Below are 25,029 nucleotides of genomic sequence, written 5' to 3'. Positions count from 1 at the left end.
GAAATCTCTCTTATGTCAGCAACATTCTAAGGGAGACCAATACGGTACTCAGGGGTATTCAACACACAGCCCTCCAGCTGCTGTGGAACTACACATCCCAGGAAGCACCGCCACAGTTCTACCGTGCTCTAATAGAAAATCTGTTGCATGGCACGCTGGAATGTGTACGTCCAAAGCTACAGGAGGGCTTTGTTAAATTAACTGCAGTATGTTATAAATGGTATGCGCTTAACATACCACTCGTCGGGATCCTGGCTGTCGCAATACCGATGCCGGATCCCGACTGGGGTACTATACAGCCACCGGAATACCGGTGAGGTAAGTGATTCCCCCTCTATGGGTGTCCACGACACCCATAGATGAAGAATAGAACCTGTAGCCCGCCAGGGGCTTCACTGCACTCACCCCCTTGCCGGCATACTGGTGTGCAGGATGCAGATGTTGGTATCTTGACATTCGGCATCCCGTGCGGCGGTATCACCTACTGCTCCCTTAGAAATGCATACAGTTGATTTTATATAGAAGAGACAAACAGCCCACTGCATGAGATTTCCCTAGCTTTAACTGATCCTGTCACTATAGGCAGGGGTCGGACCCTTACAAGAATGTCCCCCCACTGTAGCGTGTAACTGAAACGCTCCTCTCTGGTTGATGGACACAAAATTCTTTACGTGACATCAAAGTGGTTACATAGGCTCAGAAGGGTGACTTTACAGATTCAGGTGAAGAGAGTGGAGAAGTTGCCCATAACAACTAATCAGCTTCAAGGTAGCATGCACCAAGTACATTCTCTAAAATGAAATGCAGAGGGCTGATTGGTTGCCGTGGGCAACTTCTTCACTCCGGTCACTGCTTGATACAGCCTTGGCCTCATACATCCAGCCTCAATATGCCATGCAGCGCGAGAGGTCTGGTGTGAGTGAGCCGCCAGGTCCCGTGTAGCTCTGGTAACACTGGGCGTCTTTAATGTCAGAAATGTGTGTAAATCACAACACAATGCGACAAGGGCATACCAGGAGACTGTGCTGATTAATTTGATATATGACACATATATTGTGTGAGTGAGACAGTAAACAGAACTTACATTGTAGCACTTACTGTACAGATTCAGAGACTCAGTTGAACTCAGATATACAAGTGTCACATATCACGTTAATCAGCACAGTCTGTTGGAGCATCCTTGCCACATCGCATTGCAATTAAGTTCCATGTTCGAAAAACAAAACCTTTTTAATCACCCAAGTTGAATTACTGGGTCATGCAACCCGGGAATTTTCCATGGGCCCTTTCACATCGCACAGTGACCCGGCAATATACTGGGTCGATACCGGGTTATTTTTGCGATGTGAAAGGGGTAATAGTGAGAATTAGGGCTCAGTATTTTGCCTGAACACCGTTGAATACAAAAGGGCGGTATTCAAATGATGTATCACGCCCAATCTCCTTTGTAAAGTGATCCCCATTATCGCACATATTGCGCCCATAGTAACCAGGTATAGCTGCGTAAAGGGTTGAGCGCCCTCGCTACTCCAGGGGTAGCAAGCTGAAATGATTATACCACCCCTGTCAGCAGAAGCAGAATGGTTGTGGAAGGAGGTGAAAAGAATTGAATACCGCCCAAAGTGTTGTAGAATCACCACCCTCACCTGTTGCGTCTGCTGGCGGTGTATAGCTCGTAGCTTTGGTACAGGGCTCTCGCGGGAAGATGTTGACTGCTGTCTGGAGCGGTTCCCATTCTGCACAGGCTCAGCTAGCAGAGTGGCAGAGATGCCTGACATGCTGCCCGTGCTGCGTAGAGAAGCGCTGTGCGGCAAGGACTGTGGGGCCTTCGCTCGGGCACCAAGAGCCGCTTGGTCAGTCTTACGGATCTGGGCTTGCCCCGTGCTATTCTGTCGTGGCAGTGCTATAGGAATGGGCCTCTCCGGCATGGTGTGCCTCCTGCTGAAGTCTTCACTTTGCGAACTCCTTTTAGTGAAGTCTTCCATACTACTATTGCTGGGTCCACTGAGGATAAACTCCTCGCTGTTACTCTGGCTTCGAGAGCTGGCAGTGCTTAAGTTTTCAAGGCTAGAGTCCACAGATGCCTTGGGCAAGGTGGGTGGTGGGTTGTTGAGGTGGTACACAGGGTTTTGGAAAGAGAGGGGCTGCAAGCTACTCTGCTGACTCAAGGCCGGGTGTAAGGGTCTCCTAACTTGTGGAGCACTTTGTGGTGTGCTCTGGTTTTCTCGTAATTGCTTGATGGTAGCTACATGTGCAACAGACAACTGGCTGCCCGTTAAACGCAAGGGTGGCTCCTGGACAACAGAGGAATGCTCGCTATGATTTACAGTAGAGTCCTGCAGGTCCATCAAGGACACGCTGCGCCCGTTGGGCAGTACATTCTCTCGTTCATCTTTGTCAGAGTAAGACATGCTTTGGATAGATGCTTGCTGTACAAGCAGCAATGTTTTCCCCCTGAAGTAGTTGTCTGTGTTTTCAATGATCGGAGACTTCAGCTTGAGAAGTTCACTGCGCGATACAAAAAAAAAACAAAAAAACCTTATTTAGAAAGTCTTAAAAATCACTACCTTTTTAGAATAACAATGCTCATAAGAATGATTAGCAAATAAACTATTGGGACCAACAGTCTATAGCAGGCTTTCCCAACATTGGTACTCAAGGCATACTAACAGTCCAGGTTTTAGTGATGTCCATGCTTGAGCAAAGGTGACTTAATTAGTACCTCAATTATTTTGATTTAACCATCTGTGCTAAACCCAGGATATCACTAAAACCTGCCCTGTTAGTGTGCCCAGAGGACAAAGGTTGGGAATGTCTATAGAATAATGCGCAATGACCTGCCCTGTCTCCGTTGTGTCACCCCACCAATAGCTCCCACCACAGTGATGGAGATGGGTCAGACCAGAAGAGGAGAAGCGTGGACATAGTGGGAGTGGGGGCATCTTGGCATATAATGGGTTACTACTAACTATTAAGTTTACAATGGTATCTTCACAATTTTAAGAACATGGGGGCAGATGTATTAAGCCTGGGGAAGTGATAAAGCAGTGATAAGTGGAAGGTAATAACGTAACAGCCAATCATTATATTTTTGAAAGCGGATTGGCTGGTGTGTTATCACCTTGCACATATCACTGCTTTATCACTTCTCTAGGCTTAATACATTTGCCCTATGATGAGATGTCCTGAGGAACTAACCATCTTGGAAATAAGAGCTGGGCAGATTTGCTGAATATAACAAAGAAAATACAAAAAAAAAAAAAAAAAAAACACCACGGCACACTTTAGCTTTTGTAACTATGTGTGAAAGAATTCAGCTGTAAGCAAACACTGAATTTTCTGTTGGGATCATTAAAATAGCAACAAAACTGGATTCTCACTGTAGCATGTATGGCAAAATGCATGCATGATTTCATCTGCATTTCACACAGCCCTTATATTCCCTCTCATGTCTTCTTCAGCTGGACGGTAACAGAATGATATAAAACCAGAGTAAAGGCAGGTAAGAGTAGAAAACCTAACCCGATGGTGAAATACATTAGGCTAATGATCACCGAACTGGAAGAGAACAGCCGGTGAGGGCTATTTATTTCACTATCAGCGCGGACAACAAACACGGCATGAAGATCAAAATATCCTATTCCTGTTTTATTTCCTACATAGCATAATGTCCTACACAGGTTCAGCTGCCTGTGACACTAGATGTTAATTAAGCAGTCTAAACTAATTATGAAAAAAGCAGTATATTCAAGATATATGTTCTCACCCGTCAGAAGGGTCCTCAAATATCTTCTGAAGTCCAGATGATAGGCTGCCACTTACATTAGGGGTGGAGCTGTGTTCACTGAATCGTCTGAGCTGCTGCTGGATGGGAGTGGGATTGGTCAGTGATTTGGTGATGTCAGCGAGGATGCGAGGTAGCGGTCCCAGTTTTTCCACGGTGGCCTGTAGGAAGGAATTTTCACCCTGATTGGATAAATTGGGTGGTAACATCCGCCATTGTGACGGGGTAGGCCAAGAAGGGGTTTCGGAGGGCAGGTGTTTTTTTTGTTCATATGAATGTGTGAGCGCATTGTATAAGCGCAGAGCCGTATTATCAACCACGATGTGACGGATGGAGGAGACAGGGTGCAGCCAGGCATCGGGGTAGGAAAGGGCGAGGGAGAAAAGGAAATAGAAGAAATTAGGTTGGCTCAAAACCAGAAAGAAAATAATTAATACATGCTCAACAAAACTAAAACTATTGCCATTCCAACTCAAAACAGACATGCAAAGCGGACATACTACAAAAGGATGCCAGGGAAGAAAGGGGTAAGTCTGGTGTTTGCATCCGGTGGTGAGTAAAGAGGAGCATGCTGACATAATAGACAAGGAAGGAGCTTAGAGAGGTGGATAGTGTTACTCAGAGGACTACTGTAGTTGTCTAGGGGCTCAGCCAGGTGTTGGAGCTTATTACTGATGCCAATGAACAATGTAGGTAGAACATGGAGGACTATACGTGATACCAGTTGATCAGAAGAGCACACATCAACCACTGAGATATCAAAAGTTTAGAGACACCACAACACAGCTAGTGACAATACCGCAAACCAGAAGACAGAACACAAAGATATGAACCTATATAATGGCGGAAATACAAAATATATCCAACACTGTTACTTTCTTACCTGCAACCGCTAAGAAAAATAATTCAGTAATCTACAAGTTCATATCTTTTATATTAATGCAGTTTTAATACTTACAAATGAGTGAAGTGGGTATTACATACAGTGAGTGGCTGAGAAAGCCTTTAAGTAATGGCCGGAAGTATCCAGTTTGAGATCTGTCCTAATTATGGCACTGCTATGTGCCTAGTGGGCAATGGACTATAGGTGGAGCTGCTAGCCAAACCACCACGTCACTGTTTATTAGCTGTGGGTCACAGCATCTCATTAAGTGAGTTTTCCATGTTCATAGCCGGGTGAGTGTCCTCTATGTCCCTTTCTCAGCTACTCCATTATTTATGATCTGTGCCTGTTAATTAAGGAAGCGCACCAGGGACCTGGGTTTCTGCGTGTATTATTAGACACCAATGCTGGAAATTCAGCCGATTCCTAAGGGTGCCTAGCAAGATCTTGGTTTAACCAAATCAGATACTCCGTTTCATGGCATTTTACTGTCCAGGACTAAAGGGCCCTACACACCTAAAGATTTCACTGAACGATATGAACGAGAACTTGTCCATATCGTTCAGTGTGTAGGCACCAACGATGAACGATGCACGGCCCTGTGCTTGTACATCGTTGGTGCCGGGTCACTTATGCATGCAGGCCAATATGGACAATCTCGTCCATATTAGCATGTATTGCTCACCGCCGGGTCGCCCGTATCCGCCGTGGGGCAGCTCGGCGGCGGTTCGCCGAATGTGTACGGCCCATAAGACTACTGAAACTTAATAAATTGATTTTTGAGTATATGCATCCACTAATACCTTTCCTATTGTCTGTCCTGTTTTGATTATTGCTGTCACCTATAGGAATCTATTCAGGATACCGGCGTGCGGCTGTTGCCGGAATCCTGACATTGCTCAGAATGCCGGCGCTGGCATCCCGACATGTAACGAAATGTCGTTGGCGAGATTTCGAATGCCGGAATCACGATAAAGGTCTGCCGTGACTCATCTTTGGTAAGCCGCAAGATGGGGGGGTGGGGGGGAGAAGGTGTCAAAAGAAGGGTTTTTCATGGAGGGCGGGGAAGGGATGTGAAGTTAATATTGGTAGATTTTTTCAGACCACTGGGTGGTCTATTGCCAATGGGAGGGGGGGTGGGAAGTTATTTTACAATGGGCGCCTGTGGACCCTAGATATATATATATATATTTTTTTTTTTACTAAAATAGTTTAATAGATTATTAAAAACACTTTTTAAATTTGGATAAGTAATTAAAATAAACTTTTTCTGAGTGGTTGTGTGGGGAAAAAAATTGTCCGTTATGTGGTTAAAGGAATCACCAGCTTCCCACAAATATGGCAATGCTGGCCTATGCTCCACCCTTCAGGAGGACTCTATCTCCCATGATGCTCAGCCAGATAAAAACACATTTCTGGCAAAGCACAATTGGACACACAGTTCACTAATACAGCACATCAAGTTGTATATACAGTAAGCGCCTTGAGTCCTTTTGGAGAAAGAGTGCTATATAAATCTGATTATTATTATAAAAAGGTCTAAAGATAAGTAACATAAGTTATTTCTGCTATTACTTATGGTTGACAATGTGTATAGCTACTATTGCAGTTTCATGTTATGTCAGTTTCATGTAACCCTTGATGACCACCAGAATGAACCTGCTGCGAGTCTCAATACCTTGCTACAGTCTAATGGTCCTGAGGATGCAGAAAGTGAAGCCCACCAGTCCGCATTACCTTATCTAGCTGAGACACCACTTCCCACAGGAGACTGTGCAGGACAGACAGCTCCCTGCCCAAGTCAATGTAACCTTCAAAGCCTGGCGTGTTGGAGATGGTATCCGGATTGGAGATCTCCTGAAGGAAACGTTTCATTCCACCCCACTCGTGCTCCAGAAAGTCATTCATAAAGGCCATGTATTCTTCCTTATTGCCAAATCTGTGATGGATTGGGAAGATTATATTAAATGTAACTGTAACTATAAAAACCAATAAGGCAGGTGCTCACACATAATATACAGTGGCATACGCAGGATGGGGGGCGGGGTCCTGGGTACCCAGAACTCCCCCGATGAACATTACCCTTTCTACACTGCCCACATGCAGGGGATGGAGGCAATACAGCTAGCTCTACCCCATTTACCTGCAAATTGCATGATTATACCACAAGGGGCTGGGCCTAAGTATGCAAGGTGCCTGTCCCTATCAGCAACCTGCGGCAGCTGCATCACAAAAAAGCATGTGCGTGTATGTGTGTGGTATATGATATACGTATGTGTTATATAATAATAAGAATTTACTTACCGATAATTCTATTTCTCATAGTCCGTAGTGGATGCTGGGTACTCCGTAAGGACCATGGGGAATAGCGGCTCCGCAGGAGACTGGGCACAAAAGTAAAAGCTTTTAGGTCACCTGGTGTGCACTGGCTCCTCCCCCTATGACCCTCCTCCAAGCCTCAGTAAGGATACTGTGCCCGGACGAGCGTACATAATAAGGAAGGATCTTGAATCCCGGGTAAGACTCATACCAGCCACACCAATCACACCGTACAACTTGTGATCTGAACCCAGTTAACAGTATGATAAACGTAGGAGCCTCTGAAAAGATGGCTCACAACAATAAACAACCCGATTTATGTAACAATAACTATATACAAGTATTGCAGACAATCCGCACTTGGGATGGGCGCCCAGCATCCACTACGGACTATGAGAAATAGAATTATCGGTAAGTAAATTCTTATTTTCTCTGACGTCCTAGTGGATGCTGGGTACTCCGTAAGGACCATGGGGATTATACCAAAGCTCCCAAACGGGCGGGAGAGTGCGGATGACTCTGCAGCACCGAATGAGAGAACTCCAGGTCCTCCTCAGCCAGGGTATCGAATTTGTAAAATTTAGCAAACGTGTTTGCCCCTGACCAAGTAGCTGCTCGGCAAAGTTGTAAAGCCGAGACCCCTCGGGCAGCCGCCCAAGATGAGCCCACTTTCCTTGTGGAATGGGCTTTTACAGATTTTGGCTGTGGCAGGCCTGCCACAGAATGTGCAAGCTGAATTGTACTACAAATCCAACGAGCAATCGTCTGCTTAGAAGCAGGAGCACCCAGCTTGTTGGGTGCATACAGGATAAACAGCGAGTCAGATTTTCTGACTCCAGCCGTCCTGGAAACATATATTTTCAGGGCCCTGACTACGTCCAGCAACTTGGAGTCCTCCAAGTCCCTAGTAGCCGCAGGTACCACAATAGGCTGGTTCATGTGAAACGCTGAAACCACCTTAGGGAGAAATTGAGGGCGAGTCCTCAGTTCTGCCCTGTCTGAATGAAAAATTAGGTAAGGGCTTTTATATGATAAAGCCGCCAATTCAGAGACACGCCTGGCTGAAGCCAGGGCTAACAGCATGACCACTTTCCATGTGAGATATTTCAATTCCACAGTGGTGAGTGGTTCAAACCAATGTGATTTTAGGAGACTCAACACTACATTGAGATCCCAAGGTGCCACTGGAGGCACAAAAGGAGGCTGTATATGCAGTACCCCTTTGACAAACGTCTGAACTTAAGGCACTGAAGCCAGTTCTTTTTGGAAGAAGATTGACAGGGCCGAAATTTGAACCTTAATGGACCCTAATTTTAGGCCCATAGATAGTCCTGTTTGCAGGAAATGCAGGAAACGACCCAGTTGAAATTCCTCTGTAGGGGCCTTCTTGGCCTCACACCACGCAACATATTTCCGCCAAATGCGGTGATAATGTTTTGCGGTTACATCCTTTCTGGCCTTGACCAGGGTAGGGATGACTTCATCTGGAATGCCTTTTTCCTTCAGGATCCGGCGTTCAACCTCCATGCCGTCAAACGCAGCCGCGGTAAGTCTTGGAACAGACAAGGTCCCTGCTGGAGCAGGTCCTTTCTGAGAGGTAGAGGCCACGGGTCCTCCGTGAGCATCTCTTGAAGTTCCGGGTACCAAGTCCTTCTTGGCCAATCCGGAGCCACGAGTATAGTTCTTACTCCTCTCCTTCTTATGATTCTCAGTACTTTGGGTATGAGAGGCAGAGGAGGGAACACATACACTGACTGGTACACCCACGGTGTTACCAGAGCGTCCACCGCTATTGCCTGAGGGTCCCTTGACCTGGCGCAATATCTGTCTAGTTTCTTGTTGAGACGAGACGCCATCATGTCCACTTTTGGTTTTTCCCAACGGTTTATAATCACGTGGAAGACTTCTGGCTGAAAGTCCCCACTCCCCCGGGTGGAGGTCGTGTCTGCTGAGGAAGTCTGCTTCCCAGTTGTCCACTCCCGGAATGAACACCGCTGACAGTGCTGTCACATGATTTTCCGCCCAGCGAAGAATTCTTGCAGCTTCTGCCATTGCCCTCCTGCTTCTTGTGCCGCCCTGTCTGTTTACGTGGGCGACTGCCGTGATGTTGTCCGATTGGATCAAAACCGACTGACCCTGAAGCAGAGGCCTTGCTTGACTTAGGGCATTGTAAATTGCCCTTAGTTCCAGGATATTTATGTGAAGAGACGTTTCCATGCTTGACCACAAGCCCTGGAAGTTTCTTCCCTGTGTGACTGCTCCCCAGCCTCTCAGGCTGGCATCCGTGGTCACCAGAATCCAGTCCTGAATGCCGAATCTGCGGCCCTCTAGAAGATGAGCACTCTGCAACCACCACAGGAGAGACACCCTTGTCCTTGGAGATAGGGTTATCCGCTGATGCATCTAAAGATGCGATCCGGACCATTTGTCCAGCAGATCCCACTGAAACGTTCTTGCATGGAATCTTCCGAATGGAATCGCTTCGTAAGAAGCCACCATCTTTCCCAGGACCCTTGTGCATTGATGCACTGACACTTGTCCTGGTTTCAGGAGGTTCCTGACTAGCTCGGATAACTCCCTGGCCTTCTCCTCCGGGAGAAACACCTTTTTCTGGACTGTGTCCAGAATCATCCCTAGGAACAGTAGACGTGTTGTTGGAATCAGCTGCGATTTTGGAATATTTAGAATCCACCCGTGCTGACGTAGCACCACCTGAGATAGTGCTACTCCGACCTCTAACTGTTCCCTGGACCTTGCCCTTATCAGGAGATCGTCCAAGTAAGGGATAATTAAGACGCCTTTTCTTCGAAGAAGAATCATCATTTCGGCCATTACCTTGGTAAAGACCCGTGGTGCCGTGGACAACCCAAACGGCAGCGTCTGAAACTGATAATGACAGTTCTGTACCACAAACCTGAGGTACCCTTGGTGAGAAGGGTAGATTGGGACATGGAGATAAGCATCTTTAATGTCCAGAGACACCATATAGTCCCCTTCTTCCAGGTTCGCTATCACTGCTCTGAGTGATTCCATCTTGAATTTGAACCTTTTTATGTAAGTGTTCAATGATTTCAGATTTAAAATCGGTCTCACCGAGCCGTCCGGCTTCGGTACCACAAACAGCGTGGAATAATACCCCTTTCCCTGTTGTAGGAGGGGTACCTTGATTATCACCTGCTGGGAATACAGCTTGTGAATAGCTTCCAATACTGCCTCCCTGTCGGAGGGAGACGTTGGTAGAGCAGACTTCAGGAACCGGCGAGGGGGAGATGTCTCGAATTCCAGTTTGTACCCCTGTGATACTACCTGCAGGATCCAGGGGTCCACTTGCGAGTGAGCCCACTGCGCGTTGAAATTTTTGAGACGGGCCCCCACCGTGCCTGAGTCCGCTTGTAAAGCCCCAGCGTCATGCTGAAGACTTGGCAGAAGCGGGGGAGGGCTTCTGATCCTGGGAAGAGGCTGCTTGCTGCAGTCTTCTTCCCCTTCCTCTGCCCCGGGGCAGAAATGAGTGGCCTTTTGCCCGCTTGCCCTTATGGGGACGAAAGGACTGAGTTTGAAAAGGTTTGAGAGGTGACCTGGGGTAAAAAGGTGGATTTCCCAGCCGTCGCCGTGGCCACCAGGTCTGATAGACCGACCCCAAATAACTCCTCCCCTTTATACGGCAAAACTTCCATATGCCGTTTTGAATCCGCATCACCTGACCACTGTCGTGTCCATAAACTTCTTCTGGCAGAAATGGACAAAGCACTTACTCTTGATGCCAGGGTGCAAATATCCCTCTGTGCATCTCGCATATATAGTAATGCATCCTTTAAATGCTCTATAGTCAATAATATACTGTCCCTATCCAGGGTATCAATATTTTCAGTCAGGGAATCCGACCAAGCCACTCCAGCACTGCACATCCAGGCTGAGGCGATTGCTGGTCGTAGTATAACACCAGTATGTGTGTATATACCTTTTAGGATATTTTCCAGCTTTCTATCAGCTGGTTCCTTGAGGGCGGCCGTATCAGGAGACGGTAACGCCACTTGTTTTGATAAGCGTGTGAGCGCCTTATCTACCCTAGGGGGTGTTTCCCAACGCGCCCTAACCTCTGGCGGGAAAGGGTATAATGCCAATAATTTATTAGAAATCAGCAGTTTTTTATCGGGGGAAACCCACGCTTTGTCACACACCTCATTTAATTCATCCGATTCAGGAAAAACTATGGGTAGTTTTTTCACACCCCACATAATACCCTTTTTTGTGGTACTTGTAGTATCAGAAATGTTCAAAGCCTCCTTCATTGCCGTGATCATGTAACGTGTGGCCCTACTGGACATTACGTTTGTCTCGTCACCGTCGACACTGGAGTCAGTATCCGTGTCTGGGTCTGTGTCGACCATCTGAGGTAACGGGCGCTTTAGAGCCCCTGACGGTGTTTGAGACGCCTGGACAGGCACTAACTGATTTGCCGGCTGTCTCATGTCGTCAACAGTTTTTTGCAAAGTGCTGACACTGTCACGTAATTCCTTCCATACGACCATCCAGTCAGGTGTCGACTCCCTAGGGGGTGACATCACTATTACAGGCCATTGCTCCGCCTCCACATCATTTTCCTCCTCATACATGTCGACACAATCGTACCGACACACAGCACACACACAGGGAATGCTCTGATAGAGGACAGGACCCCACGAGCCCTTTGGGGAGACAGAGGGAGAGTTTGCCAGCACACACCAGAGCGCTATATATATGCAGGGATAACCTTATATAAGTGTTTCTCCCTTTTATAGCTGCTGTATATGTATTTTCTGCCAATTAGTGCCCCCCCTCTCTTGTTTTACCCTGATTCTGTAGCAGGACTGCAGGGGAGAGTCAGGGAGCCTTCCTTCCAGCGGAACTGTGAGGGAAAATGGCGCTTGTGTGCTGAGGAGATAGGCTCCGCCCCCTTCACGGCGGCCTTTTCTCCCGCTTTTTTTAGGAAAACTGGCAGGGGTGAAATGCATCCATATAGCCCAGGAGCTATATGTGATGTATTTCTTTAGCCATATAAGGTTTAAACATGTTTTATTGCGTCTCAGGGTGCTCCCCCCCAGCGCCCTGCACCCTCAGTGACCGGAGTGTGAAGTGTGCTGAGAGCAATGGCGCACAGCTGCAGTGCTGTGCGCTACCTTATTGAAGACAGGAACGTCTTCTGCCGCCGATTTTTCCGGACCTCTTCGCTCTTCTGGCTCTGTAAGGGGGCCGGCGGCGCGGCTCCGGGACCCATCCAGGCTGAACCTGTGATCGTCCCTCTGGAGCTAATGTCCAGTAGCCAAGAAGCCCAATCCACTCTGCAGTCAGGTGAGTTCGCTTCTTCTCCCCTTAGTCCCACGATGCAGTGAGCCTGTTGCCAGCAGGTCTCACTGAAAATAAAAAAACCTATTTAAAACTTTTACTCTAAGCAGCTCTGGAGAGCTACCTAGCATGCACCCTTCTCGGCCGGGCACAAAAATCTAACTGAGGCTTGGAGGAGGGTCATAGGGGGAGGAGCCAGTGCACACCAGGTGACCTAAAAGCTTTTACTTTTGTGCCCAGTCTCCTGCGGAGCCGCTATTCCCCATGGTCCTTACGGAGTACCCAGCATCCACTAGGACGTCAGAGAAATACAGATATGTCCTCATACATCGTCATGCCAAACAGCCACTCTTGGCATGCCAGGTCTTCTAGCAAAAGACGTCTTTTTGCTGAAAAAATTAGTCTTAGTCGCATCCTAGTCACATCACATTGCAAGAGGAGACTGTGCTGATTAATGTGATATGACACTTGCATATCTTCATAGACTGAGTCTATGAATCTGTATAGGAAGTGCTACAATGTAGCAGCCACATCTGTTTTCCAATACAAGTTTTGCTCTCCTCTGTATACAGACTCAGTCACACACAATGGGCCTAATTCAGAGTTGATTGCAGCAGCAAATTTGTTAGCAGTTGGGCAATACCATGTGCACTGCGGGGCAGATATAACATGTGCAGAGAGAGTTAGATTTGTGTGAGGTGCGTTCAAACTGAAATCTAAATTGTAGAGTAAAAATAAAGCAGCCAGTATTTACCCTGCACAGAAACAATATAACCCACCCAAATCTAACTCTCTCTGCACATGTTATATCTACTCCACCAGCAGCGCACATGTGGGGTAATTCAGAGTTGATCGCAGCAGCAAATTTGTTAGCAGTTGGGCAAAAACCATGTGCACTGCAGGTGGGGCAGATATAACGTTTGCAGAGAGAGTTAGATTTGGGTGGGTTATTTTGTTTCTGTGCAGGGTAAATACTGGCTGCTTTATTTTTACACACCAATTTAGATTTCAGTTTGAACACACCTCACCCACATCTAATCTCTCTGCACATGTTATATCTGTCTCCCCCCCCCCTGCAGTGCACATGGTTTTGCCTAACAGCTAACAAATTTGCTGCTGCGATCAACTCTGAATTACCCCCAATCTACAAGTGTCATATAATCAGCACAGTCTCCTTGCCACACTGCGTCATGACTAAGAGGCATTTTCGGCAAAAAACGACGTCCAACGTTAACAGAGTTGCACAGGACCTGGCAGCTCACTCATGCCAGATTGAGGTTAAATGTATGAGGACGCATCTGTATATTTGTTTCATATATCATACATAGACATACACACGTGTGCCAAATCCTGCGTTTGCCCTAATATAAGGTATCTGCAACCTAAATGTGGCTTAAATTAGTATTTTCTTCATTTACAGTGCCATAGGCCACCCATTACCCTGAATGAGATTGAAATCATGAAATAAAATGTTGAGGCATAAGATTACATAATAAAGGACAAAGGAGTATAGTCAGAATCTTCACTCATCGTGATGGTCATGCTCACAGGGCATGTTGCAGTATTGGCCACACAAGGTCCTTAAACAGCAGCGATCTGTGACAGTCATCTGAATCTGATGTCACAGGTTAGGCAAAGCTTTCACCAGGTACCTTACTGCTTTACTCAAAAGCACAGATACCAGGGGCAAACACAAGATTTCTAGAGAGGGAGGGGGGTGTTTCCAAATGCAATCCACAATCTTCCACTCTACGGAACATCGAAACACGTGGGCGAATCTGGGGGAGATGTAGAAGAACCTAGTACCAACCTCGGACATTAATGTACACATTTGTCTTTTTATACACTGCGTAGTGTATGGTATACAGTATTAATATTTAACACTATATAGTATAGGCTGTAGCAAACACAGAACTCACTTTCTAAGCACACATTCTCCCACCTCATGGTAAGGCTCCTGTCTCTTCTTCCAGGCAGCTACTCTCTGGTCCAGTGCACTGATTGAGGGCTCAGATCCAGACACAAACAGCAAACTTGGTAGAAGAAGCTGCATCTACTGGGCATGTGCAGCAGCTCTACTACTACTGCTGCTATTGTGGTCGTAATATGAGCCGATGGCAAAGAGGAGGGGCTTTCCAGGCAACTGGAAACCCCCATGCATTTGCTATGGGTGCCATATGAAGCAGCCCACTACAGCATATCAAACCACAGAAGATCGATTCACCACTAAGGTGACTGTAGCCACAGAGTGGCTGTCTACCCAAGATGCTCAGTGGCCTGTGTGCTTACAGCCGCTAGTAAAGCAGTATAATAGTGGTTTAGGAGAGGATATCAGATTATTGTTGCAAGGATGCAAAACATTCCAAGCACTTGGAAATAACAATATATAAAATGTGAGAGAACTCACTGGTAAACTACACTTTACATTTTTAAAGTATTTTGTATACATAAAGAAAACATCTTAAAAAAACTGTTGCAAGCAACAGAAGGATGTAAGCGCCCGACATACAATACCATTTTCTCACTGGTCTCTGAATGTAAACAAAGTAGAACGCTCATCACCGAAGCATAAGTGATGGCATAATTACTGTGATTAGATCTGTAAGTCACTTTCCACACTCACTTAGCAAAGTTGGCAAGATTCTGGATGACCTTGGCAATGAGCGTCAGAGTCCGTGAGGTGCGATCATCAGGATATTCCTGCATTAGGCCAAAGAGACTAGGGGACATGATTGACGGGCAGAGGAATCGGAGGAAGAGGGATGCGCTGATCAGCCTCTCGCTGATATCCTGCTTCCCTCTGTTAATACATTGCTGTTTCCAAGATGCAAACACTTCTTTTAGCTCCCTGGGAAAAACACTACAATAAAAGCAGAAAGACTGTCAGAGGCAATGTAATAAACGCATAAAAAAGTAGTACATGATTAAAAACCAACAACTATTTGCCATAATATAATAATCCAATATATAGAGAGGAATAAAGGAGAAGGGCATTCACCAAGCAAATATCGAAAAGTGATTGACAAAGGCCTGTCTCCTCTATTGCTTACACATTATTCCTGCTGGCACTTATAGTTCATTCCATCTGCTACCTGGAAACGGGGATCTACAAAGTTTCCCCAAAGTACACTAAGTCCTAAGTAATGTGTATAACCTATTAGCACAGCCCATCTATAACAAGCCACTTCTTTTGCATTTAAATTATTTAACGATACCCCCTTCTCATTAGTTTGGTATATGCTTCGTAGCGTTTTATTGGGATCCAGTCACATGGTCGACTGTCACCATCAAGGCATCCTCAGAATGTTGACATGTTCACATTGTCAACACCTGAAATGTCGACATTCTGAGAATGCAGACGGTTAAGGTTAAGCGCCGCCAGGAAGGTTAGTGTTAGGTTGCGGGGCGTAGGTTATGGCTAGGCACCAGAATGGTTAGGGACAAAATACTAAAGCCGCATACACACGGTGCGATTTTCCATGCAATATGGACTATATAGTCCATATGGCACGTAAACAGTGCATATCGCGCCATGTGTATGCACTTGCGATGCTGATGCACGGTCCCGCATGATCGGCATTGCAAGAAAATAGTGTGTGCAGGCGGGGCCGATACGGACTACATGCCTCCGAGCACAATGTAGTCAGTATCGGCCACTAGCCTGCATCGGTGCATGTGTATGCACCTTTACTGTAACGCCACATGTCAGATGCCAGTGTCCGGATTGCACGTCACATGACTGCTGGGACCCAGAAAATGATGCTAGAGATAACGCTGCTGCAGGAACAAGGTAGGTGGCCACTGGGCGACCACGGACATAGGCCGACATTCTATCATGCTGACATGTCACTTGTGTAGATATGATGAATGTTGGCACGATCACTTGCATGTCGACATTCTCATGCTGGCCTGATGCACGTCAACGTGATAAATGTCGACCAAATGTACCACCCTCGTTCTGTTTAACAGACTGAGGGGCAGATTTATTAAGCCTGGTGAAGTGATAAAGTGGAAGGTGATAACGCACCAGCCAATCAGCTCCTAACTGCCATTTTTCAAACCCAGCCTGTAATATGGAAGTTCGGAGCTGAATCTGAGGTCAGCTGTGTTCTCGAACGACAGCACCAAATAGACACCCCCCCCCCCCACTCATTTATTAATAAGGTCTAGAGTTTTCATATTCTTGGCGCGCAACATTATGTCCAGAACTTTAACTGGAAGAAATGTAATGCTACTTATCAATAGGTTATATTTGTTCTTTGGATTACACTGAGCTCAGTTACAGTTTGGGAAATAAAACTAGCACAAGTTAGCACAAGGAGTTCTGTGTGTCGAAAACACATCAGTTCATTGTGTAGAAAACAAAGACCACATTTATTTGGTCATAAAAAACATTGCCACCGTCATAACATTATACAGTGACAATGTGACTGGAGCTGGCGTGCTGACAAACAAAAAAAAAGCATTCTTTTCATACATTTGGATAACCCACGTTACAGCAGATTTTGTGACGCTACAACTCCATATGCTACAACTCCCAGTATACAGATGGGGTCACGGTCATCTATCCCATGAATGACTCGCGATTGCCGTGGTTAGCGGCCAAGCTGAGGGAGGCCACATCTGTACATAGTTAAAAGAAGGGAAGCTAACAAAACATGGACATGTAATAGTGCATATCCATTATATTCATACAACACATTTTCATGCCTTCCATTCTCCCCGATGTGAGGGGACTATAGTGTTCACTCTAGGCTGTTTTAGCAGGGCGCCGCGCCCTGCCCGTTTTTTACCAGGCAAAACCCGCCCCGCCCCTTTTGCGGCGCCCTGCTAGAACAGCCGCCCGCTCCCTGCCCTCCCGGCGTGTATAGATGCCTTGCCCATACGCGCGGCATCCATTCACGCATTGGGAGAGGGCTGGGGGAAGCCCAGCACCGACGGAGGTGCTGGGCACGCCCCCAACAGTGACGTCGCCGGCCACAGACGCTCTCTATAGTAGCGTCTGTGGGCCGCACCGCCCCTTAAAATGACGGAGGCGTGGCCACGCCCCCTAATTTGTGTGGTCGCGCCCCCATTTCGGCCGCGCGCGCGCTCGTGTGCCACCGGAGTCCGGCGCCCTGCCCCTTTTCACTCCTAGAGTGAACACTAGACTATACCTCAATCAGAACGGTTGTCCCAATCTGTGGGGGACAGACTTTGGAAGGTATAGAAATAACATTTGAGGGTTGCTTCTTAAAACACAGGGAATGGGAGGGGTATGGAGGAGTGTTCTGTCCTGATTACTAACTCCCCAATGTTGAGAGGATGTATCTTTATTTAATAATAAAAATGTGAAGAAGATATGTGTGTGTATAGATATCTATCTATCTTTACACATATATATATATATATATATATATATATATATATATATGCAGTAAAAGGGGGGGGGGTGTCTATGGGAGCTAAACCCAATGATATATTCCAGTGTTTGACCACAATTCACTTTAAAATAATTTTTTTAATATATTTATATAAAAGTATTCAACAATCACAGTGAGTAACAAATGGCTGACATAAACAAAATTCAGACATCAGATATGGACACTGTATATTGCGGACAATTTGTTAATCCAATGTGGTTTTCTTAATTAGTACATATCCAATGTTCTTACATCCGAACCAGAAACCCAACGCGTTTCGTCCGACTGGACTTCATCAGGGGCACAATATCAAAACAAGTAGTAAGAACATAAAGGAATGGATGACCAATTAATGATCATATTAATCCCACATCAGTATGCAATTAAAGGTGCGCTGATTTCACAGCTATAAATGTATTGAATATACCAAATAATACTCAGCAGGATGAGTGGCTTCTCCTAGTCAGCAGTGACTAGGAGAAGCCACTCATCCTGCTGAGTATCATCCACATAAAAGAAATTGTGGCTTATACAGAATTCAGCATTATTGCTTTATTGTTTTCCTTACTGAGTTGGTATATTCAATACATTTCTAGCTGTGAAATCAGCGCACCTTTATTACATCTGTTATTGCAAAGCCTATTTTACTGATGTGGGATTAATATAATCATTAATTGGTCATCCATTCCTTTATGTTCTTCCTACTTGTTTTGATATTAAGCCCCTGATGAAGTCCAGTCGGACGAAACGCGTTGGGTTTCTGGTTCGGATATAAGAACATCGGATATGTACTAATTAAGAAAACCACATTGGATTAACAAATTGTCTGCAATATACGGTGTCCATATCTGATGTCTGCATTTTGTTTATGTCAGCCATTTGTTACTCACTGTGATTGTTGAATACTTTTATATAAATATATTTAAAAAATTATTTTAAAGTGAATTGTGGTCAAACCCTGGAATATATCATTGGGTTTAGCTCCCTTAGACCCCCCCCCCCTTTTACTGCATCTGTACTGCTGTACTCCATCTAACAGGGAGTACGTCTTGAGGTTGAGCTATTCATTTAGCGCTATTGTTAGGTCTACCCCATTCTCTCTCTCGCTCTCTCTATATATATATATATATATATATATATATATATGCACTCACAGGATTTTTGCAGAGCATGTATTCTCAAATAATAAATTCTCTTTAAGATTCCATCACCGTTTCGGTGTTAATACACCGTCATCAGGATGCATGTAGACAAAAAAGAAGTGATCTATCTAGTAAAAGTATTGGGCAGCACTCTAACAGGCTGCAAATAAGAATTTACTCACCGGTAATTCTATTTCTCGTAGTCCGTAGTGGATGCTGGGGACTCCGTAAGGACCATGGGGAATAGACGGGCTCCGCAGGAGACTGGGCACACTAAAAGAAAGATTTGGTACTACCTGGTGTGCACTGGCTCCTCCCTCTATGCCCCTCCTCCAGACCTCAGTTAGGATACTGTGCCCGGAAGAGCTGACACAATAAGGAAGGATTTTGAATCCCGGGTAAGACTCATACCAGCCACACCAATCACACTGTACAACTCGTGATATTAAACCCAGTTAACAGTATGAAATACAACTGAGCCTCTCAACAGATGGCTCAGAACAATAACCCTTTAGTTAGGCAATAACTATATACAAGTATTGCAGACAATCCGCACTTGGGATGGGCGCCCAGCATCCACTACGGACTACGAGAAATAGATTTACCGGTGAGTAAAATCTTATTTTCTCTGACGTCCTAGTGGATGCTGGGGACTCCGTAAGGACCATGGGGATTATACCAAAGCTCCCAAACGGGCGGGAGAGTGCGGATGACTCTGCAGCACCGAATGAGAGAACTCAAGGTCCTCCTCAGCCAGGGTATCAAATTTGTAGAATTTAGCAAACGTGTTTGCCCCTGACCAAGTAGCAGCTCGGCAAAGTTGTAAAGCCGAGACCCCTCGGGCAGCCGCCCAAGAAGAGCCCACTTTCCTCGTGGAATGGGCTTTTACAGATTTAGGATGCGACAGTCCAGCCGCAGAATGTGCAAGTTGAATCGTGCTACAGATCCAGCGAACAATAGTCTGCTTAGAAGCAGGAGCACCCAGCTTGTTGGGTGCATACAGGATAAATAGCGAGTCAGTTTTCCTGACTCCAGCCGTCCTGGAAACATAAATTTTCAAGGCCCTGACTACGTCCAGTAACTTGGAATCCTCCAAGTCCTTAGTAGCCGCAGGCACCACAATAGGTTGGTTCAAGTGAAAAGCTGATACCACCTTAGGGAGAAACTGGGGACGAGTCCTCAATTCTGCCCTATCCATATGGAAAATCAGATAAGGGCTTTTACATGACAAAGCCGCCAATTCTGACACACGCCTGGCCGAAGCCAAGGCCAATAACATGACCACTTTCCACGTGAGATATTTCAGATCCACAGTTTTAAGTGGTTCAAACCAATGTGATTTTAGGAAACTCAAGACCACATTGAGATCCCAAGGTGCCACAGGAGGCACAAAAGGGGTCTGAATATGAAGCACTCCCTTTACAAAAGTCTGAACTTCAGGTAGTGAAGCCAGTTCTTTCTGGAAGAAAATCGACAGAGCCGAAATCTGGACCTTAATGGAACCCAACTTTAGGCCCATAGTCACTCCCGACTGTAGGAAGTGCAGAAAACGACCCAGCTGAAATTCCTCTGTAGGGGCCTTCCTGGCCTCACACCACGCAACATATTTTCGCCATATGCGGTGATAATGGTTTGCGGTTACTTCTTTCCTAGCTTTTATCAGCGTAGGAATGACTTCCTCCGGAATGCCCTTTTCCTTCAGGATCCGGTGTTCAACCGCCATGCCGTCAAACGCAGCCGCGGTAAGTCTTGGAACAGACAGGGCCCCTGCTGCAGCAGGTCCTGTCTGAGCGGTAGAGGCCATGGGTCCTCTGACATAATTTCTTGAAGTTCCGGATACCACGCTCTTCTTGGCCAATCCGGAACAATGAGTATAGTTCTTACTCCTCTTCTCCTTATTATCCTCAGTACCTTTGGTATGAGAGGAAGAGGAGGGAACACATAAACCGATCGGTACATCCACGGTGTTACCAGAGCGTCCACAGCTATCGCCTGCGGGTCTCTCGACCTGGCGCAATATTTTTCTAGCTTTTTGTTTAGGCGGGACGCCATCATGTCCACCTGTGGTTTTTCCCACCGGTTTACAATCATTTGAAAGACTTCTGGATGAAGTCCCCACTCTCCCGGGTGGAGGTCGTGCCTGCTGAGGAAGTCTGCTTCCCAGTTGTCCACTCCCGGAATGAACACTGCTGACAGTGCTAGTACGTGATTTTCCGCCCATCGGAGAATCCTTGTGGCTTCTGCCATGGCCACCCTGCTTCTTGTGCCGCCCTGTCGGTTTACATGGGCGACTGCCGTGATGTTGTCTGATTGGATCAGAACCGGCTGGTTTTGAAGCAGGGGCCTTGCCTGACTTAGGGCATTGTAAATGGCCCTCAGTTCCAGAATGTTTATGTGGAGGGACGACTCCTGACTTGACCAAAGACCCTGGAAATTTCTTCCCTGTGTGACTGCGCCCCAGCCCCGAAGGCTGGCATCCGTGGTCACCAGGACCCAGTCCTGTATGCCGAAACTGCGGCCCACTAGAAGATGAGCACTCTGCAGCCACCACAGTAGAGACACCCTGGTCCTTGGAGACAGGGTTATCAGTTGATGCATCTGAAGATGCGATCCCGACCACTTGTCCAAGAGGTCCCACTGGAAGGTCCTTGCATGGAACCTGCCGAATGGAATTGCTTCGTACGAAGCCACCATTTTTCCCAGGACTCGCGTGCAGTGATGCACCGATACCCGTTCTGGTTTTAGGAGGTCTCTGACTAGAGATGACAGCTCCTCGGCTTTCTCCTGCGGGAGAAACACTTTTTTCTGTTCTGTGTCCAGAACCATCCCCAGGAACAGTAGACGTGTCGTAGGGACCAGCTGTGACTTTGGAATGTTTAGAATCCAGCCATGCTGTTGTAGCACTTCCCGAGATAGTGCTACTCCGACCCGTAACTGCTCCCTGGACCTCGCCTTTATTAGGAGATCGTCCAAGTACGGGATAATTAAAACACCCTTTTTTCGAAGGAGTATCATAATTTCTGCCATTACCTTGGTAAACACCCTCGGTGCCGTGGACAGTCCAAACGGTAGAGTCTGGAATTGGTAATGGCAATCCTGTACCACAAATCTGAGGTACTCCTGGTGAGGAAGGTAAATTGGGACATGCAGGTAAGCATCCTTGATGTCCAGGGATACCATGTAATCCCCCTCGTCCAGGCTTGCAATAACCGCCCTGAGCGATTCCATCTTGAACTTTAATCTTTTTATGTAAGTGTTCAAGGATTTCAAATTTAAAATGGGTCTCACCGAACCGTCCGGTTTCGGTACCACAAACAGTGTGGAATAGTAACCCCGTCCTTGTTGAAGTAGGGGTACTTTGACTATCACCTGCTGGGAATACAGCTTGTGAATTGCCTCTAGTACAGCCTCCCTGCCCGAGGGAGTTGTCGGTAAGGCCGATTTGAGGAAACGGCGGGGGGGAAGCGCCTCGAATTCCAGCTTGTACCCCTGAGATACTACTTGAAGGATCCAGGGATCCACCCGTGAGCGAACCCACTGATCGCTGAAATTTTTGAGGCGGCCCCCCACGTACCTGGCTCCGCCTGTGGAGCCCCACCGTCATGCGGCGGACTTTGAAGAAGCGGGGGAGGACTTTGGTTCCTGGGAACCTGCTGCGTGGTGCAGCTTTTTTCCTCTTCCTCTAGACAGAAAGGACCCGCCTTTTCCCCGCCTGTTTTTCTGGGGTCGAAAGGACTGTACCTGATAGTACGGCGCTTTCTTAGGCTGTGAGGGGACATGGGGTAAAAACGCTGACTTCCCAGCTGTTGCTGTGGAAACAAGGTCTGAGAGACCATCCCCGAATAACTCCTCACCCTTATAAGGCAAAACTTCCATGTGCCTTTTAGAATCTGCATCCCCTGTCCACTGCCGAGTCCATAAGCCTCTCCTAGCAGAAATGGACAATGCACTTATTCTAGATGCCAGCCGGCAGATCTCCCTCTGTGCATCTCTCATGTACAAGACTGAGTCTTTTATATGCTCTACGGTTAGCAATATAGTGTCCCTGTCCAGGGTGTCAATATTTTCTGACAGGGAATCTGACCAAGCAGCAGCAGCACTGCACATCCACGCTGAAGCAATAGCTGGTCTCAGTATAACCCCAGTGTGTGTATATATAGACTTTAGGATAGCCTCCTGCTTTCTATCAGCAGGTTCCTTTAGGGCGGCCGTATCCGGAGACGGTAGTGCCACCTTTTTAGACAAACGTGTGAGCGCTTTATTCACCCTAGGGGGAGTTTCCCAACGTGACCTATCCTCTGGCGAGAAAGGGAACGCCATTAGTAATTTTTTTGAAATCACCAATTTCTTATCAGGGAAAGCCCACGCTTCTTCACACACTTCATTCAATTCTTCAGATGGGGGAAAAACTATTGGAAGTTTTTTCTCCCCAAACATAATACCCTTTTTTGAGGTACCTGGGTTTATATCAGAAAGGTGTAAAACCTCTTTCATTGCCTCAATCATGCCACGAATGGCCCTAGTGGACATTAAATTTGACTCATCGTCGTCGACACTGGTATCAGTATCCGTGTCGACATCTGTGTCTGCCATCTGAGGTAGCGGGCGTTTTAGAGCCCCTGATGGTCTTTGAATTGCCTGGGCAGGCACGAGCTGAGAAGCCGTCTGTCCCGCATTTGGCATGTCGTCAAATTTTTTATGTAAGGAGTCGACACTTGCACGTAATTCCTTCCATAAGTCCATCCACTCAGGTGTCTGCCCCACAGGGGGTGACATCACATTTATAGGCATCTGCTCCGCCTCCACATAAGTCTCCTCATCAAACATGTCGACACAGCCGTACCGACACACCGCACACACACACAGGGAATGCTCTTAAGGGAGACAGGACCCCACAAAAGCCCTTTGGGGAGACAGAGAGAGAGTATGCCAGCACACACCAGAGCGCTATATAATGCAGGGACTAACTGAATTATGTCCCCTATAGCTGCTATAATATTTACTGCGCCTCAAATCTGTGCCCCCCCTCTCTTTTTTTACCCTTTTCTGTAGTGTAGACTGCAGGGGAGAGTCAGGGAGCTTCCTTCCAGCGGAACTGTGAGGGAGAAATGGCGCCAGTGTGCTGAGGGAGAAGCCCCGCCCCCTTTTCGGCGGACTTTCTCCCGCTTTTTTCTGTATTCTGGCAGGGGTAATTACCACATATATAGCCTCTGGGGCTATATATTAAGGTTATTTTGCCAGCCAAGGTGATATTATTGCTGCTCAGGGCCCCCCCCCCCAGCGCCCTGCACCCTCAGTGACCGGAGTGTGAAGTGTGTATGAGGAGCAATGGCGCACAGCTGCAGTGCTGTGCGCTACCTTGGTGAAGACTGAAGTCTTCTGCCGCCGATTTACCGGACCATCTTCTTGCTTCTGGCTCTGTAAGGGGGACGGCGGCGCGGCTCCGGGAACGAACACCAAGGACGGGTCCTGCGGTCGATCCCTCTGGAGCTAATGGTGTCCAGTAGCCTAAGAAGCCCAAACTATCTGCAAGCAGGTAGGTTCGCTTCTTCTCCCCTTAGTCCCTCGTTGCAGTGAGCCTGTTGCCAGCAGGTCTCACTGTAAAATAAAAAACCTAATATATACTTTCTTTCTAGGAGCTCAGGAGAGCCCCTAGTGTGAATCCAGCTCGGCCGGGCACAGAAATCTAACTGAGGTCTGGAGGAGGGGCATAGAGGGAGGAGCCAGTGCACACCAGGTAGTACCAAATCTTTCTTTTAGTGTGCCCAGTCTCCTGCGGAGCCCGTCTATTCCCCATGGTCCTTACGGAGTCCCCAGCATCCACTAGGACGTCAGAGAAATATATATATACACACACACACACACACACACACATAGATATATACACACACACACACACACACACACACACACACACACACACACACACACGGGATCACAACTTAAGTTGTTAGAATTGAAGGTAGCTGCTGGTGTCAGATGTTACAAATCAGACACCAATAACTGCTCGCCATTTTGCAGACAGTAAGATGTAATTTAAGCCTTCATAGCAATGTCTGATATACAGCAATGTGTGCTTTTATGTAATGAAATAAACAACACTATTTTGCTGTAATGCGCCTTTATATTTTACATTTATTTAAAATTCCCCTTCAAGAAAAGGAATTACTGTCTACA

At 46.8% G+C, this 25,029-nt stretch overlaps 1 protein-coding gene across 8 annotated transcripts in view; it reads right to left on the bottom strand.

Annotated features, from left to right (window-relative positions):
• Window positions 1-25,029, bottom strand: part of RASAL2 (RAS protein activator like 2) — a 544,136-nt gene that overhangs the window by 11,536 nt on the left and 507,571 nt on the right. For 7 of the 8 annotated variants that reach the window (XM_063939723.1, XM_063939721.1, XM_063939726.1 and 4 more), the window contains 4 exons: window positions 14,932-15,168; window positions 6,405-6,606; window positions 3,767-3,966; window positions 1,647-2,508 (listed from right to left, as the gene is read on the bottom strand). In XM_063939723.1, coding sequence (XP_063795793.1) covers window positions 1,647-2,508; window positions 3,767-3,966; window positions 6,405-6,606; window positions 14,932-15,168 — 1,501 coding nt within the window. The remainder of the gene's footprint in view (window positions 1-1,646; window positions 2,509-3,766; window positions 3,967-6,404; window positions 6,607-14,931; window positions 15,169-25,029) is intronic. The other variant, XM_063939722.1, reaches the window with a different exon arrangement.

Source organism: Pseudophryne corroboree, chromosome 9 (genome assembly GCF_028390025.1).
Source record: "Pseudophryne corroboree isolate aPseCor3 chromosome 9, aPseCor3.hap2, whole genome shotgun sequence".
NCBI classification, from domain to species: domain Eukaryota; kingdom Metazoa; phylum Chordata; class Amphibia; order Anura; family Myobatrachidae; genus Pseudophryne; species Pseudophryne corroboree.
Note: the sequence above shows the minus strand (reverse complement) of the source record. Positions and strands in the feature narration are given on the sequence as shown.